At 35.7% G+C, this 19936-nt stretch overlaps 1 protein-coding gene across 1 annotated transcript in view; it reads left to right on the forward strand.

Moving 5' to 3' along the window:
- The window catches only part of dach1.S (dachshund family transcription factor 1 S homeolog), a gene marked incomplete at its 5' end in the record, with an annotated part of 231580 nt that overhangs the window by 148864 nt on the left and 62780 nt on the right, over positions 1-19936 (forward strand). The window contains 4 exon segments of the mRNA NM_001096718.1: positions 10516-10671; positions 11729-11901; positions 15463-15598; positions 17139-17273. Of these exon segments, the coding sequence (NP_001090187.1) occupies positions 10516-10671; positions 11729-11901; positions 15463-15598; positions 17139-17273 (600 nt within the window).

Raw genomic sequence — 19936 nt, forward strand, 5'->3', positions numbered from 1 at the left:
AATAGCCACTTTGCAACTCCCGAACTGCTTGCGTAAGGGAGGACAGCTGCTGGGTCAAAACGGCAAATGGAGATGCTCCCTCAGCTGGATCCATCTTGGCCTGGTTATACTGTCAAGCTTACCAGTATAATCCAGTCGTAGAAGGAGCTCGAGCCGTAGATAGTGAACCCACAAGCGCCTCACACAACCGCTACCCACCTGGAGTGGAACAGGGAGCAGGGTTGTGGAGAGTAGCCAATGAGACGATTAGCAAGGTACAAGAGGATTAGGCAGAGTCGTGGTCAGGAGGTCCGAGGTCAAAGGCAGGCAGCAAGGTTCGTAAACGGAGGGACAGGCCGAAGGGTCGAGACAGGCAGCAGAAATCGTAATCCGGGAACAGGCGAAGGTCAACAACAGGAAATCACAAAAGAAGAGATGCTAGGGTTTCAGTTAGATAACCTAATAACCAGGCAATGCATCTCTATCAGAACCAGGTTTAAATAATGTCCATTTGGCGCCAACTGGCGTCATTCCGCCGGCGTCGCCGTGCTGACGTCGCCGTGCTGACGTCACGTCCGTCTCAGGCGCTCGCGTCCGCGTCTTTGCGTCGGCGACCGTCGCCTCCGCGCCCGCAACCGTCGCCAGCGCCCGGCGTCACCGTCGCTAACGCGCCCGCGCCTGCGCCGGCAAGAACGCAGACCCGAATCCTCACAGAACCTTTCCTCTGTTAGGCCACAGAGGTTAGGGGTGGTGGAACTCATCCTGAGTTTAGTGAAGTGATAGTTATACCTTTTAATAGATCACTCTAGGAGTGATAGATAGGGTATTTAGTTGAGCAGCTCAAAGCTCCGCCGAGGAGATTAGAGGGATTAAGATCCCGGGTATTACTGACCCCATAGTAGGGCCTAAATGTTAAACTCAGGGATGTAAGAGTTTCTGAGTTCCACTTAAGGTAATCCTGAAGATTGGGGAAATACCTTCCAACAAGCTGCATTGTTCTCTACATGTACTCCTTACTCCTCAGAGAGTTGTTCTATATTCACACAGTGAGTATATTGTGTAAACTTGATTGATCTCTGTTTTACTCTATGTTTCATGCTCCATGGTGAACTCTGGTTTTGGTTAATAAACTCCGTTTATTGTTTAAGCAAATAAAACTACTGGCGCCCAATCTCTTGTGCATTGCACACAGTTACAGTTACACTACACCCTGCCTCCACCCCGCTGTGATGGCTTACCCCTGAGAAAGAGAGCTCATCTGTGGCCCCAGCCCACAAAGGAAAGTAGCTGAAACTGTCTTCACATAAAGCAGTTTACTATAGCGCTACAATAGCATAAAACATCTTTCACTTATGCTCCATACTGTTGAGGGCATAACTACCGAAGAACAGCTGTATGTGCAGTTGAAGTCATCAATTTCATGATCAATAACCTGCCAGCACAGGCTTTAGACTTGAGAATATACACTGGAAACTATTACAATTCTTTTGTATATGAACATGCCCATTGCAAGGTAAATACCTTGAGCAGACAGCTTCATTAGAGGCTATGAGACATCTGGGAGGCATTTGGTCGTTTTAATAGAAGTTTTTTTCCCGAACGCTTCACCAGCAACTGCAGATCAATTACAAGTAACAGCATTGCTGTGAGCTTTTTTACTATATAGGTTCAATGATGGGGTTAGATGTAGTGGTACAGCAAATTTAATTTTCCTTCTCTTTTAGTTTCAGACAACAAACAATAAATTATATATTAAAAGAGATATCAAGTCACCAATGAGGTACTGTTTACATTCATATCTTGGGAAAATCTTTGGTAGTTTTCAAAAGCAATGTAATTAGAGAAGCTGCTCTGTTGCGAAAAAATTACCAAATACATTATTTCTATATAGATCTGCTGTCTTTTACAGGTGTTACTCAAAATAGGTGGCAGAGGTTAAGAGCTAAAAAACCATTGATAATCTTGCTATTCTTTAGACCAGAGAGAGAAGAGACATAAAACAAATCTATAAAGCACATAAAACGTTATGAAAGGAACAGCATTCAACTAGTAATAACATCGTTTCACAAGGAATATCAGTTTGCACAGGCAAAAACTTTGACAAGGAAAGACATTGCATATTTATTTGCTCTGTATGGCAATGTGATGCCTGGCATTAAATGACATTGTATTCTTTCAAAGTACAAAGACAGAGAAAATGAAAACATTTTATGTGGAACCAATTAGGCTGAATACATTTGTATCAAAGTGACATGATGTATGCCAGTTGGAGTGCATAAAGTAAACAAATATAAACTCTGTACAAATATGCATGTTGTTGTACTGTAGTTTCTTCCTTAATATCAAACATGACTGAAAGGATGGATACAAACTGAGTAACTAGAAATTTCAAAGGTACAAGTTCCTGATTTTCTTGGTCAAGCCAATAAAGCTCAAGCCAAATGTTCACATTCTTTGTGAAAAGCAGAGATGGATGCCATCAGTGATGTCACAATGGTGGCTGTCATTTATTTGCCCACTGCCTGCTTACTTGAGGAGAAATGGAAGACATGTCATAAATGGGTGGATAATATTTCTAAAATCTGGTCTTTCTATGAAAATTTCATAGGTTTAGCATCGTAGGGTCTGTTTTTTTAAAAATATAGTAAATATTATAAGTGATTCTCACTCTATTTTGCCAGTATTTACAGCTGTTTTTGTATACAGTGAGTAAAGAAGCTGTATCTAAACACATTGATTAATGGAAAACACAGGCACACATGGATTTTACCACTGTTCAGACTGCAGCTGATGGCTGACTTTTTGCTGTACATTTGTAGAGCACTTTCAAACAAGGCATTTCCATTACTAAATTCATATAGCTTGCAACTTGCAGTGTCATAATGCATAAGGTGCTTTGGTTCGGCATCTAATTTAATGCCACACTCTACTCTTAGGGGCAGGAAGCCCACATCCATATTACTAGTGATTGGCTGCATTGGAGCTGCCGGTCTGCAGGGTGTTTGAAGGTAAAAATATAAAAAGCAACTATAAAAACCCCCGAATTGTGACTTTGACTTTAGGCACTGTGGAACGTGGATGCCAGGATAGGTTTAGCATCGTTTTATCTGGTCTGACATCCTGATAATTATATACTGATATACTGAATGAGGTTTGATATACACAAACGCATTCATGCATTTATACAAGCATTTATGAAAAAAACGTGTGTAGCATACATAAGTTGCATCCCTTAGTGCTCATTCAAGAAGCAGTAGGAATGACAGTCACAGGTGATAATGGAAAAGGGTGCAAAGTGTAACATGGTGGATTGTGCCTCTTTTTTTTCCCCTTTGCTGTTAATTAAAAAGCCCTTGTGAAAGACACTGGGAAACCAATGTGTTCCTCTGGCCCTTCTGTCTGCCCCTGCTATAGTGCAGCATAGTTCAGTGCTGTTCAGTACTATTTGCCACACACAGCAGCCCTGTGCAAACATAGTTATTTTATTTTTCACAATATATACCGTACATTAAGATTGTTTCCACTTTTTTTAATATTTATGTTTAATTACATGGCAGACATTCTGTATGCGCTTCCTTGATCAGTTCTTCATGGAAGAATAGAGAGTAGTTCATTACTGATGCGAGTGCCATTAGCATATATTATTTATTACATTTTCATACAGGAAAATATATAATGTAAATGTCACTACATGCAAGAAATAAAGGATGGAAAATGATCAATATATCTTAATTAATGTTTGCTTTTCTTCCCAAGCAGTGATGAGGATACTTATTACAAAAGCTAAGATTAGATTTGACAATTGCAAACATAAGCCAACCAACATAGAAACAAAATCAATACTAACATTTCCCTCGGGGACACTATTTACTGTTCACAGCACCATTCCCTTAATGGAATGGCAGTTATGTTTGCAGAAACCTTGTAACTAGCATTTTTATGTTTTAACTAAAAGCAGCTTTCTCTAAGAACAACAAAAATAACATGCTGCCTAAAGTTAATAGCAAAAATATTTTAAAGCTGTCATGCATCTATACACTGTATCCTGCAGAATGAAAGGACAGAGCAACATTTTTGAAAGAAAGCACTTGACGTTGCAAACTTATCTTGCTTAATTTGAGTGAGATAATGCACTCATCCATAATTGTCTTTTAAATAGCTTGCGCTTTAAACAAACTTTACTGCTTAACCACTACTTTTTTTATTCCTCCATTTTTCTCTTATATTTGGTAAAGTGGTAACGTATCACATATACATATATGTTAAACAGACCTATTTTTAAAGATGTATTAAATAAAGGAAGAAATTTTTAATCCTTTAAAGGCTCCTCGCTCTTTTGCTATTATATATATATAACAATTGGAAAGGTACCAGCACTCCGTATTTCAAAATTGCAAAAATGTATTGTAACGTCACAAACATCAAAGCATTGTGATGTTACAATAAATTTTTGCAATTTTGATATACGCAATGCTGGTCCCTTTCAAATTTTTATACATTGAAATTGACCAAGCACCCGGAAAGTGAAAACTAGTGAAGGCATGCGGGTACCATATATATATGTGTGTAACATATATTTTGGACTGAAATGGAAGCTGAGATTCAGAAATGTTGCACCATTGCAAAGTCAGCTTAAGTCGGGGACACAATAATGCTCATCGTTGCATGCATTTCTTGTATATACAAATAAATTGCATTATTATCATTCTAGGCTTGCCCCCAAAGTTCTCGAGGGTCAAGCCTGGAGTGTTATTGTTTAATTCCTACTGTACTGAGTTTGCAGCATCATGTTTAAATTTGTTGGTTATACTGTACAATGATAACTTCTACCAACCTCAGATGATTTCAGGATGATCAGTAGTGAGCAAATGCCTGCTATATAAAACACCTAGTTGGTTCCTTTGTACTGTATTATCCTTTCTGGAAACTCAAAAATACTCACCTTGGCCCATTAGAAATAAAACTGAAATGGCTTAAGAACCACCTTTGGAAACTTTTTTCCCCTAGTGATTTATCAAAGTGATTAAGGTATCTTATAAAAGTGGCACCAGCTGGATATAGATAAAGATAACGGATCTTTCCATAATTTGGATCTTCATACCTTATGTCTACTAGAAAAACATTTAAACATTAAATAAACCCAATAGGCTGGTTTTGCTTCCAATAAGGATTAATTATATCTTAGGTTGGATCTAGTACAAGCTACTTTTTTATTATTACAGAGAAAAAGGAAATAATTTTGAAATATTTGGATTATTTGGATACAATGGAGCCTATGGGAGATGGCTTTTTGGTAATTCTGAGCTTTCTGGATAACGGGTTTCCGGATAACAGATACCATACCTATATTATTTATTTTATCATTATAATATAATATTATGGTATTAATTAACCTTCTGTATGTATCAATACATCAATATCAATTATAAATAGAGATAGAAGACTCAGCAGATACCAGAGCTCCAAATGGGTAGAGGGCTTGGACAGGGTTTCATATCTCATGCCCAATGTATGTATGTGAAATAGATTCACACAAAATATTTTGCTACATGCCCAGTTCTTGTAACAACAGCAATGGTTCCTTTAGCTAAATGATCCCCAACCAATGGCTCATTAGTAATATGTTGCTCATCACCCCCATTAATGTTGCTCACAGTGACCTCAAAGTAGGTGCCCATTTTTAAATTCCTGGCTAGAGTGTTGCCCCAAGCGATAACATTAAATCCGCCTTTATTTCCAAACTGTCACAGCAGCATTTCAGACCACTCTGTTCCAAGCTGACAAAGTATACATCAACATATTAGCAGCTTCCTTATGTATCCAAAATACAGTGCCCTCTAGTGGTTAGTGGTTACAATAATTAAATACATAATATTAAAAATACAAACAGCAGGGTTCCACCATAGATCTTAGTATTACACAAACATATACCATAGTAAATTTATTTATAACAAAGGAGCTGATTTAACTGTGTTGCTGGCAGCTTTTCAATTTGCCTTTAAATGTTCTTTTTTATAGTTTTTAAATTTTTGCCTTCTTCTTCTGACTCTGTCCAGGGCTGCTGACCCTGTCTAAAAAGCAAATGCTCTGTAAGGCTACAAATTTACTATTATTGCTACTTTTTATTATTCATCTTTCTATTCAGGCACTCTCCTATTCACATTCCAGTCTATTATCCAAACCAATGCATGGTTGCTTGGGTATTTTGGACTAAATAACTCAAAAACCACAAATATTAGAATATGAAAACTAATTGTCTCAGGATATCAATCTCCGCATCATACTAAAAGTTAATTTAAAGGTGAACAGTCCCTTAAAAACATTAAAATGTTTGTAAGTTCTTCAGCACTTTCATTGCTTTAACTTTTTCAGTATAATATATGTAGGGTTAATCATCAGAACAATATACAGGAAATTATGCAAATGGCTGCATTCTTGCTTAAGATTGTTTAGCAAAAAAAGAAAACGATTGTCAGTCAGAAATAATATTTACCTACAGAAATCTTATCAAAGGTCAAAACTCAAAAGATATAATCATAAGAAGACTGTTCCACTACTGCAGGTTTTATTGGCCTTCCTTGGACAGGGCTGTGCTATAGATCTGTGATTAGTGATGGGCGAATTTGCAGCGAATTTGAATAAATTCGCGAAACGCCCGTGAAAATTCGACCGGAAAAAACGTCAAAAACGGGCGCCGGCATAAAAAAACGGGCACCGGCATCAAAAACGAGATGCCGGCGCCGTTTTGCGAATTTTTCGCCGTTTTGCGCATTTCGCCTGAAATTCGCACATTTTCCGGCGAAACGGCGCAAATTCGCCCATCACTATCTGTGATCAGTTGCTTACAGCACTAACATCTAAATCTAATAGATGCACTTATGGGAAAGGAAAAAGTTTAGTATATGACACCTGGATATCTTTAACTATTTGAGAGACACTATAGAGGTGTAAGTGCAACCCTACTGTATAGTCTGCTTTTATGTGAAGTAGATTAAAGATAATTTATTTACCAGTGTCTCTTTATTTTTATGACTAACTGAAATATTACCCTTTGCTAAATGTCCCCTGATAATTGTTTTTTTCCCGGTTGTTTACATGAAATAAAAATCCCTCTGAGCTTAGGATTTAGCTACTTTAGGGACTGCTAAACTATTCATAACTACATTTTATTGTGTTTTACAAATTATTTCCACCTATAAGTGATGGTAAAAAATGCCAAAGCCATGAAAACAAGGTGCAAATCTGCTTGCCCTTTAATATATGCAGCTTTATACTGGTTAATTCATTTTCAGAATGCATTCTTTTGTAGATCTCAACCCTTTCTTATGGAAATTATGCTTTTTAGAAGATTTGTACTCTCATTTTCAAACACTGTTACATTCATTCAAGTGTGCCATTATACGGAGGCAGCTGGCTTTTATCTAGTGATATTTACTTCAAAAAGCTCAGTTAAATGGTATCATAGATTAATTCTTAGGGCACTGGAAACCCCATTTTAAGAGTAGAAAGGGATTTAGAAATTACTTAGACTATTGCAATAAAACAACAAACATGTGTACTGTTGGCTGCTTCATGTAGTGTGCCACAGTTGAGAATCTTAATAAAAATAAGTTATAAGATTCAGATATGAAAACATGACATCCTTGTCCCAAATATTCATTACGGTGTTCCTGTAATTTACAGCTAGACATAACGTAGTTTCTTGAGTAGCATTTTTTTCATTCAGGAAGCAATGAAACTTCAAAAAGGGCATTATCCTCTGCAATTTCTTACATAAATCAAACTTGAAATAAGACACATTTTACAATTCAATTTAAGATCCCACTGAGACAATAATGTTGCAAGCTGTGCATTTCGCAAAGTAATATAGTAATGTCTAGTTTGCATTTTTGAAAAACCAAATTAATCACACTTTATTGAATATGTTAAAGCAAACCTAAAATCATTTATTATTAAAAAATCTGTTGCAACAAATACAAACTATATTTTATACATAAAGGACAAACTCATTTATTCATTAGGACAAAATGCTTGGAGGTTGCATTTTAGATGTACTATATAAAAATGACAGATTGCCATGTTTTTTACACAACATTTCACAAACCCTATGAGCCCTGCGAAAAATTGTTACAATTAAAATAAAATACATAAAAACAAAGCAAATAAGATACTGTCCAAAGTTTCACATTGTGCTGATGGTAGATTTATTTGAAGAGTGTTGTATGTGGGGTTTAAAGCAATTAGTCAGTATAAAAACGAAAACTGGGTAAATAGATAGGCTGTGCAAAATAAAACAATATTTCTAATATAGTTAGTTAGCCAAAAATGTAATTTATAAAGGCTGGAGTGACTGGATGTCTAAAACATACCTCCTAACATTTTGGAGACAGAAAGAGGGATGATTTTTGACTACGCCCATTTTTGTGGACACACCCCCTAATTACTATGTCATTTTTACAATATGTGGCAGGTTATGAAAGTTTCACCCAATTCTGTGGTTTTTATGTGTTATTACAGTTTTTCTAATGAAGGTGAATTGCCCTTTAAGCTGTGAGTCTAAGTTCTCCCTAGAGACTTGCTTTTCTAAATATATATTCTGGCCTCTCTGCCAAAAGCCAATTAAGTTAGAAACTTTGTATCTTTTTCTGGCTGTTTAGTGCAGGAGATCAAAGAGAAAGTGTGACATTCAGTAACAAATCTGGGACTGCGGGCTGAGCTGTCAAAATCAGGACTGTCCTGTGAAAAATGGGACAGAACACTTCCAGCTCACTTGGTTTCCACTGACTATCAGTGACTTGAAGAGGGCACATGGGCCATAACTGCTGCGTTTCAATCTGAGCTGCATGCTAAAGATCAATTGTTAACTCACTGCGCAATTATTTCCCCCCTTCAAGTTGCTGACTAACTCAGAGTTAGAGAGCTGAAAAGCAGGAAGTTGTGTTCTGTGAGACATCCAGTCACTTTATACATTACATTTTTGGCTAACTAACTATATTAGAAACATTTCTATGGGGGGCCCCCGGACTGTGGGTCTGTTACCTGTAGTGCAGAAGTGGAACGCCAATTGGGCAGGAGTAGATGGAGTTGGGGTGGGGTGTGGGTGGGGCATGGGCAGGGCAGAGGTGGGATGGGAAGTGGACAGGAGGATGGGGATTGGAGTGTGCTGGGCGCCTCTGAAGATTTTCTTGCAGGGGGGCCCAGCGCACTCTAGTTACACAACTGACTTTTCCTTTAAAGCATAGTCCAGTTCCTTGTGATAAACATATGGTGGTGGACATGTATAACTGTATTTCGTAGACTAGAGTAACATTGAATTTATATGCTATCAGAAGTGTAGGATTTCTTATCATTAACACACACATTCTGATATTATTTACCTTCCGCAGATATTACGTTTTTTGCAGTTTATCACCTCACCATCCTTTAAAAGACCTCACCATGGTTTAAAAACATTAAGATGCATGATTTTGAATTGCCATACTTTTTTAATCTGAGTATTTGAGGGAGTATGACACATCTCATTCGTCAAGCCTCATCCATACCTTTTCATAGGACCCCTTTGTAGCACAATCCTTATGTTGCTCTTTAGGGATAACGCTGATGCTTTCTGTATTACTAAACAGCTCTTCGTTTAACATTCTTATTACACAAAAAGAGATACTAAATCTGATCTAACTTCTAACTTCTGATCCCATATCTTCCACCATTTTTAAATGTAACAGAACAACAGACCTATCAAATACAGTGACAGATATCTATCACAGACAGAATTTAAAATAACTAGTGAGCATCTAACTGAAGCACAGCCCAGGTCTCACCTAAGTCCCTGGTTATTCTCTTCTGCTTGCTGCAGTCTCCCTATACACTCAAGTCTCTGGTGATGCTATTTGAGACTTTCATGTTGTCTCCAGCTCTCCTTGTACTCTCATATTGATATGTAACCATTTTCCCCTTGGTTATTTTGTAACTGACCTGCTGATTTATGTGCTTATGTTTATGGCATAAATATATACTATACTATATATAATATATACTTTACTATGTGACTTTATTGTTAAACAACGTGAACAGTTTGCTTAGCCATAGTTAAATGCCTATTTACCAGCTGTAATGCAAGCCTTAAATAACAGAAATACAAATTTACAAAATGATATACCATAAAAGTACATTGCATGATTCATTTTCTTTGATGTGTTCACTTGATGGACTAAACTGCATTTTCTATATAACTACATCTTTTCTCTAGCATTATAGTGAGTCTACCTGTCTGTCTATTTCTCTATCTTTCAATACCAGCGATGATACAATAATAGAGTATATTTCTGTCCAGAGGTTCTGACCCATTTTTAGTTTAATTAGATTATCTTAAATTCAAAAATATTATAAGAAATATGAGTCTGGCCTGGCAAATGGTTATTATTGTAAACCCAATCCCTCCTAAATATTTGAATTAAATCAATTTATTTGATTAAATCTGTATATATGGAGATCTAGACACTGCTCCTAAATTATAATATTTTGCATTCATTCCCACAGGGAACAGTGATGGTTCTTGGGATAAAGAAAAACTACAATCTCTCCCTACCCAAGGATCACAAACCTCTCTTAGCCATCCCAACTTGCCTGGACAGCATAACCTTTCAGTTACTCATTCTCTCAACTCTCTTCAACAGAATCACCTCCTGACAAATGGTATGAGATTCTCTCATCTCTTGCATAATTAGTTGTCATCAAACCATCCTTTGTCTTTAATAAAACAGACACACAGGGGCAGATTTATCAAGAGTCGAAGTGAAAATTTGAGTTTTCAAATTCAAATTTTCGCGTTTTTTTGTGTGTGGAATTCGACTAGGGAATAGTTAAAATTCGATTTGAGTTTTTAAAAAAATTCGAAATCGATTTTCAAAATGTATTATGTACTGGCCCTTTAAGAATTCAAATTCGACTATTCATCACCTTAAACCTGCCAAATTGTTGTTTAAGCCTATGGGGGAAGTCCTGGGATCAATTTGGAGTTGTTTGCAGCCTTCCTGAAAATCAAGGTTTTATTGGATAAAAAACTCAAATCGAATTTGATTCAAGTTCACCCGAATGTAAAAAATTTTGACTGGTCATTTTTTTTTCGAATTTTCGATTTCATTTTAAAATTTGAAATTCGATCCTTGATAAATCTGCCCCACAGTGTTTTTACCTAATATACTATAATGTGTTAGCATTGACACAGATTAAACTGTGGATTTACAGTAGACTTAATTTTATCACCACTATTAACGCTTTCCTGACTGTTAAGATAATTGTCCTGACAGTAAGGCAAGTGTAATAAACAGCCAGTTCGGTGGCAATACTAAACTATGATACCCTATCAATTTGGTTAGCTTTGAAATAGAACAAGTATTGCTTGTTTATTGGGGCATGGCAATTTGTTAAAAATTATTAAAAAAATTGTAAAAATGATAATAAAACCAATCTGTAGCAATATGGAAATGGTTTGCAAATCAAAGAAAATCGTTATATTTTGCAAGGGGTAACTCCAAACAAAACATTACCCATATGTAAATTGCTTGTTTTCTGTTTTTTTCAGCTTGCATTTTATTATTATGGAATGATATGCTATATGCCAGGGTTGCAAATTACATGTTCTTTAATGATTAGAAATATAGAATTAAATTTACTATTAACTGTGTATTTTTATTATTTAAGGTCAAAATGATTACTTACATGCCATGTTTTATTTATTATTTATATTTAGGCCTGGAACTCCCATTTATGATGATGCCCCACCCACTAATTCCAGTAAGTCTACCTCATGCATCTGTTACCATGGCGATGAGCCAGATGAACCATCTCAGTACCATTGCAAACATGGCAGCAGCAGCACAAGTACAAAGCACTCCCTCCAGAATGGAAACATCAGTAATTAAGGTATTTTTTGTTTACAAAGAAGCTTCACCTCTACCTGTTTAATTTATACGTGTTCTGACAAGTAGGATAAAGCCTTATGTTAACTGATCCATGAACCGAGTTTTTTCCCGGTTTCCCGCCAGGCCGACACTGTCCATGAAACGTAAATGTTTTAGTGGTGAAATTTGGCCAAAACATGACAGGTAAGCAACCAAGTAAAGCATAAGGAAACCAGCCAGCTACTCTACATTTCAAGTCTAGGTTCAGATTTCTGCCTTGAGCGTCCTGAGGCTGAAGGGTCCTATCGCCCGCCGTCTTTGCACAGCAGGGTCCTAGTGCCAGCTGTCTTTGTGCTGCAGAGTCCTAGCTCGCATGCGCCGGAGCACTGGTAGCACTTCTTAGAATGCGGCAGGGCGGCATGCCACCCCTACAGTCTTGCTGCCCTAGGCCCGGGCCTTTATGGCCTCGCCACAAATCTGGGCCTGGGTATGTCCTCTCCAATTAGAAAGGAATAGTTTTACCAAGATTGAAATTAATGCAAGACACTAAGATTATCAAATCTTTATTTCGTTCCACAAATTTCGAAAAATGTATGGTTTTGCTATAAAACCACAAAACCTCTACTGCAAAAATCTGGGTCCAATGAGAATGTTCATAAATAAGCCTCCATGGGCTGGCATAGACTAAGGGGATTATTTACTAAACCTCAACTTTATCTGGTTGGACTTTTTGGGGCAAAACTGGAATTTTTCGTGAAAAAAAAACTTGAATTTTTCAAGGTTTATTATATCCTGATGCTGCAAAAAGCCACAATCTGAAAATCTACCATCTCAGACCTGTTTGGAATTTTGCCTGAAAACCCCAAATTTTCCTGATTTTTGGGCAAAAACCCGAAAAAACTTGCAACCAATTAATTTGATTTTTATTATTAATAATAAATTTAAATCAGGCATGGGAGTTTGGTTGTGTTTTTTTTTTTTATTTTTTTTTTTTTATAAAATATGAGATAAATTCGGAGTTTACTAACTAACCCTAAACTGCTGAGCAGAATGTTTAAGGTAGATAACGTTTTAGAATTTTAAAGACAATGCCACATTGGGCTATTGCAAGCACTTGTGCGATGTGTTTTTAAGTAGCCAAACTGCCCTTATTGGCTTACATTTGAAATATTATACATTCAAGCACTTCTGCCAGTATGTGCCAAGTGATATTTGCCTATATAAGTTACACATTACAACTAGTGATTGAATCTGTCCCTTTTATCTTAGCCGAAAAACTTGTGAAACAGCAAAAGAATCCTGTAACACATTAAGGTCTATGGGCGACATTTTTGTCACAGCGTCTCTTTAATAGTAAAATACATTCGATTCCAAAGGGCCACTTTTTTGCCTACAGAGACATTTCTGTCTACGTTGCAACATTTTTGTTCATTCATTCACCAGCAGCAAAACAGTTTATATTAATGTTGAACATATATATATATATATATATATATATACAAAAATGCATATAAAAATGCATATAATCCACACACCATAAGGTAGTAATAACCTGGGTGCTAGTCCAAAAGGTAAATGGATACAAATGCAGAGAGGCAGCACTCCAAGGATTTAAAAGACAAAATATGGAGTCAAAAATAGGCAGGTTTATTGAATCCGACGTTTCAGTTCCTCATTCCCTGAAGAAAAAAACGACACCTTATACCTTAATTAAAAAGGGGGCAACATCGGATTCAATAAACCTGCATATTTTTGACTCCATATTTTGTCTTTTAAATCCTTGGAGTGCTGCCTCTCTGCATTAGTGTATATATATATATATATATATATATATATATATATATATATATATATATATATATATATATATATTGAAATTTGTTCGTAAGGATCCGCACACCAATGTTTTTCATCAAAATAAGTGTTTTATTCGGTACATAGATCGGATCTATGTACCGAATAAAACACTTATTTTGATGAAAAACATTGGTGTGCGGATCCTTACGAACAAATTTCTATATGAATTTTTGGACCCTGCACCCACAAATATCATACTAAGTCCGGTCTTCAGAGTGCGGTCGTTTGACACAGACTATATATATATATATATATATATATACTTACTTATATAGCTTTATTTTTCAAAAGGTGACTAACAGTTGGAACAGACTACACTGGCACCATTTGATTTCTACTTACCTTGCCCCCTTTTTAAATAAGTTATTAGGTGTCGTTTTTGCGAGAGTGCACCCCTTAGTGATCATTCCAGGAGTACTTGCATTGCCCTGTGCTACGCTCTGCACTGAGCACCAGAGTGCCACAAGGGCAGCGCAGTACCTTGTTCATCTAAATGACGTGCAATATACAGGGTGGTGGGGGATGGAAAGAAGTCGACATGCCTCCCCACAACCGCCCCCCCTGTATAGAATGCTATCTAACATAAGCAGCGTTCCTTTAACAGCAGTATCCACAGGTCTCTGTGCTTCACAACAGAGTGCAGAGGTCTGAGGCTATTTGCATAATGCCCTACACAGTGGGCGAAGTGCAAAAAAATGGCTGATTACTGCCTTTTTTTGTACTTTGCATACTGTGGGGGGCATTGTAAGCCCTCTCACATTCTAATAACAGTTATAAAGTAGTATTATGTGAGCCTGAGCCTAGGCTATAAATGCAATACAAAGAAGTCATCCATTAAAATCCATGACCACAAACAAAGCTGCCTACTTAATGCCATTTAAAATATTATGTACCCAACCATCAAGATCCACTGATATGGAAGAATTTTTCAAATTGTTCTAGAATGAAAATCTGTATTAACTTGAATATAAATGTGCAAAATTTAAATAAGACATTCTAATAATCCATCAAAGGGTTATACAACTAAAAATGTATAGTATATCTTAGATGCATGGTAGTTTTTTTCTATTTAAAAATAGGCTTTAAGCTAAGTTCTTTTCTATTTCTTTAGACATTTATAAATTTGTGCTGATAAAACAAAAGCATAACTTAATTAATGAATCAGGCTTGTTTTTACATTACAATTTTTTTTAAATATTTCATTGAAGCTTACTAAAATGTCTTCATTTAGCTCATGTGGCCTGAAATTACATTTTGAGGTCTATCTATGATTATATTGGGTGTGGTGTATAGCTGTCTTGGCTCTAAACCAAGAGATTTTTTTGAGTTTGCCCTTTCAGAAATGAGATGAACATTAGATGTCCTTTTGTAATAGAATGTTTAGATATATGAGATGGGTGAATAGCAGAGGAGCAGTAACAAGCTTGCACAGCCGAGACTGACAATCATGAATCACTCAATACATGACTGCCATGACCTGCATATATGAAGACGGGAGGGTTTTTTTCTGCTGTTTTTTACATTGCCAGTGGCTTCAAAGTGGTGTTGTTTACATGATTCTCTATTTCCAAATTTGCCTATTTTTTTATTAAAATATGTATTACAAAGCTGTGCTCTAATTGTATTGAACTTGCAGTCACATAACCTAGAGTTTAGAAAGTAAATAACATTCTAGAAAAATGTGTAAATACAAGTTAGAGATCTGTACTCTTTTCTGTTTTTGTAGGAACGTGTTCCAGACAGTCCCTCCCCTGCTCCATCTCTAGAAGATGGTCGAAGGCCGGTCAGTCATCCATCATCACACAGAAGCAGCAGCGTCTCTAGTTCTCCAGCAAGAACTGAAAGTTCCTCAGACAGAATTCGTATGTGACATAATACTGATGTTTATAATTACATTCCAGTACAATTTAGTTTAGGTTACAGATTCAAGTGAACCATTATTACCCATAAATAAAAAAAAATAGTAGTACAGTTTATAGGCCATGTTTGTTGCTATTTGCCCTCACTTAGCCAGTAGACAGTGGTTTGAGTGACCAACTGCAAGATAAATATGATAGATCATGAACAACAAATTAACATTTTTTACAGGACCAGAAAAACATTCTGTAAACATTTTTCAAATAAAATTGAAGTTTTTAAAATGTTTTATGCATTATATGTTTGTAGAACCAAGGAAAACCGTGTAAAATGCAGAAGTTTATCTTCTTTGTAGAACCAAGGAAAACGTTGTAAAATGCAGAAGTTTATCTTCTGCATTTTACACTGTTTTTCTAAAATACATTAAACATTTTGAAATTTTTAATTTTATTATTTATTTATTTATTTATTTATTTAAAGTTTTAATTTATAGATCCAAGGAAAACAGTGTAAAATGCAGAAGAAAAAGGAAAAGCTGTGTAAAATTGAGGTTTCACTGTAATAATCTAGCCTCAGATTTTAAACTAACCTTAGATCTCTAGGTTGGAGAAAGGCAGAATAGAAATGTTATAAATTATTGTACATTAAAGATCAGTTGCACGTTTGCAGTATTATTTAATCTAAAACTGTGTTTCTCAAACGGTAATGCAAGTCTCTTGCAGTTCTGATGAGATCCAAGTGGACTACTTGCTATTATGTGGCTCTTGGCAAATAAATGATGTTAATGTGGAGAGTCCAATATAATAATAATTAGCCGTTTGTGTGTGTGTAGGTATGTGTGTAGGAGTGCGTAAAAAAAATTCATGTTTCAGGTATATTTCAAACAACTGTAACACTGGGTCCAATTTAAGAATGCTCAAGCCTTTGGCTACAAAAGCATTGGCTTCCTGACAGTCAGTTTTTTTTCCCAAGTCGGTTTAAGAAAAAAAACAAAAAACTTGGAACCTAAAACCCACTGAGCTTTTGATTTATTTTTTTTCGAGTGAAAAAACCCAACCATCAGGAAGCCAGGTTATTTGAAAAAAGTGTAAAGTTCCTTGAGAAAAACAGTTCCAAAGAGGAGTTTGTAAAATGTATCACTGGAAGCTTTGATATAATAATCTGATCAATGAAAACATTATAGTTAATTACTGGTAACTGCTTTGATTTGATAAAGTATAGCATTTCTTATCTAAAATAATTTCTGAAGAGTTGTAATAAGTATGAATTATTTACCAGTTAGGAAGTAAGGATATAAAAGGAGATTGTAAAAATATGTTTTTTGTACCAGTTACCTTATGCCAAAAGCCTGGTGCAATTGTAATATAATGATTCAGAGTCTCACTATTTTATAGTTGTTAAACTGCATGAGAAAAACAGCTTGATTGCCTAAATGTTGTGTCTCACAATGGGATCCATATTTCATACACATGTTTCAGTCCAATACTGTTTTAGTAAAAATTGAGCTGTACAGTATGTAATAAAAATTCCTTTATTTTGTTTTAGCTGTCCATCAAAATGGCATTTCAATTAATCAAATGTTAATGGGTCTGTCACCTAACATCATACCTGGACCAAAAGAAGGTGATCTTGCTGGTCATGAAGTGGGACATGAGACAAAAAGAATGCACTTGGAGAAAGGTAGGCTCACACTTATGACATACATTTACAAACGCTGCATGTTCGATAGTTAAGATTGTGATCAGCCTTGATTTGAATAGAGCTCCAGAAAAAAGGTTAAATCCTAAATGTATTTGTAAGTTGAGGTCAAAAAGAAAAGATAAGAATGTACATTCACAAAAAATTTCTATCCATATCTTCTGTTGTTTAGAGTGGCTTGGATGATTTCTTGGACAAGAATAGTATCCAAAACTTTTGTGATACTAAAATCTACAATTAATAAAGCTATTGGTATATAATAGTTAATGTAAGTGTATGGAAGGGGGGGGGGTCAGTGAGGGTGTGTGTATGGATGGATGCTGGGTTTCATTTGTAGGGGTTAAACTTGAAGGACATTGGTCCTTCACTTTCTTTGTATGATACATTTGCTCCTTGGACTTTAATTTTCTGACAATGGCTATTAAATTACAAAATTTTTATTTCAAATGTGTAATTATTTTACACCTGTTTTTTACAACTATTAGGAAAACAGTTGCAAGACAGCAGCTTTTGTTTTAAATGCCTTAAAATGTTTCTTTACATAAAATTGAGTCACTGGGTACACAAATAAAGCCCTTTGTGGCATTTCTGTTTATAATCTTAAACACATGTGCTCTCTAACATCAGTTTTGTTGGTATTAAGTAAATATAAAATACCACCACTTGCCTTCCACATGGTTATCTTTATAAATAAATAATGCCACAAGGTATACTTGTATAATAGTTCACACATAATAAAGTATGATAAGTCACTGTGTGTCAGACAATTTAAATTACTTTTCCTATGCTGCAAGGAGTTGACACAGTTGCTTTGACAGGAATTGAACCACAGCTTCTATAAGTTCAGTAACTAACTACTGAGTCATTTTTTGACTTTGGTACAACAATATTGTCAGCTTTATAACAGAAATACCAAAATGATTGTACTTGCAAGTATATTAGTCAAAACTGTTGATAAATTGAAGGACTGCCTGACTGATAAAGTGCCCATAATGATAGAGGGATATTTATAAATCAATGTCAATTATTGTCAATATCAGAATAATATTGATGTGACTCTGTATGGAATGTATATATTTTACCCATACCTGTGAGGGTTTCCTTGAATTCATACAGTTTCCTCCCAAAGACACATGCAAGTCATTTGCGGCCTACAGAAATGACTCTGGTGTGTGTTTGACCCAAGAATTATGCACTAAAAATGTGCAAAGTAGGGCACTGGTCTAGAAACTGGTCTAGTAAGCCATAACAGTCAGCAGCAATAAGCATTTACTGGTCATTTGCCTAAATACAAGCATTTGATTTTTTGTTCTGGGTTAATAGACCTGGTAAAACATTTATAATGGATTGTAAGCTTCACTTGGACAGGAGCTAGTTTGGCTAATAACCAACTGTCAAGCTCAGTGCACTATTACTACATTATAAATAAAGGACAAAGGATACTAATCTGATCAGTACCAACCTTAGCATGTTTTTACAGTTGTTAAGTATGGAATGTAAATAGTGCACGTATGGGACCTGTTATCCAGAATATTCGTGATGTAGGGCTTTCCGATAACTGATCTTTCTGTTATATGGATCTTCATACCTTAAGGGGTAGATTTTCTAAGCTTGAGTGAATGTTCGAATTTCAAAAACTTTGAATTTCAAAGTAAATTTTTGGGTACTTCAACCATCGAATAGGCTATATTCGACTTCGTTTTGAATGATTCAAAGTAAAAATCGTTTGACTATTCGACGATTCGATAATCAAAGTACTGTCTTTTTAAAAAAAAGGTTTTTTTGGTCGAATAAAAATCCTTCGAATTGGAACGATTTAATCGTTCGATCGAATGATTTTTATTCGACCGCAGGATTGCCAAATTTGTTGAAAAAACGTTGAATTCAATGTTCGAATTCGAAGTTTTTTAATTCGATGGTCGAATTTCGAAGTTTTTTGTACTTCGAAATTCGACCCTTGATAAATCTGCCCCACAATGTAATGGAAAATCATGAAAACATTAACGGGCTTATTATCAAAATCCGAATTTATTTTCTGAAATATACTCTGACCAAATCCTCACAGGTTATTTTCTGTTATTTATCAATACATTTTCCTGAAAAATTCCAGTTCAGGAAAAAACTCGAAAAATCTTGAAAATTGTCCGAAAATTCTAATCGCATGAATTCCGATTTTTTTGGATTTTTGCCCGAAAACCACAAAATCTTTGGATTTTTGTACGAAACCCAGCGCAGATCAGGATATCTTCGAGACTTCTCCCATTGACTTATATACAACCTCGGCAGGTCTGAGATGCCAGATTTTCGGATTCTGACTTTTTCCATCATTGGGGTATAATAAATTATGAAAAATTTGAGGATGTTATAGTCAAAAAAACTAAATTTTTTGAGTTTTTGAGTTTTTTGGACTTTAATAAATAACCCTCTCAACCCAATAGGCTGGTTTTGCTTCCAATAAGTATTGATATTATCTTAGTTTGGATCAAGCACAAGGTATTGTTTTATCATTACAGAGTAAAAGGAAATCATTTAAAAAAATATTATTTGGATACAATGGAGTCATGACAGGCATGACAGATAGCTTTTCTGTTATTTGGTGCTTTGTGGTTATTAGTCACAATGGACCAGATTTAATTGAATGAGAA

This window comes from Xenopus laevis, chromosome 2S (genome assembly GCF_017654675.1).
Source record: "Xenopus laevis strain J_2021 chromosome 2S, Xenopus_laevis_v10.1, whole genome shotgun sequence".
Classification (NCBI taxonomy): Eukaryota; Metazoa; Chordata; class Amphibia; order Anura; family Pipidae; genus Xenopus; species Xenopus laevis.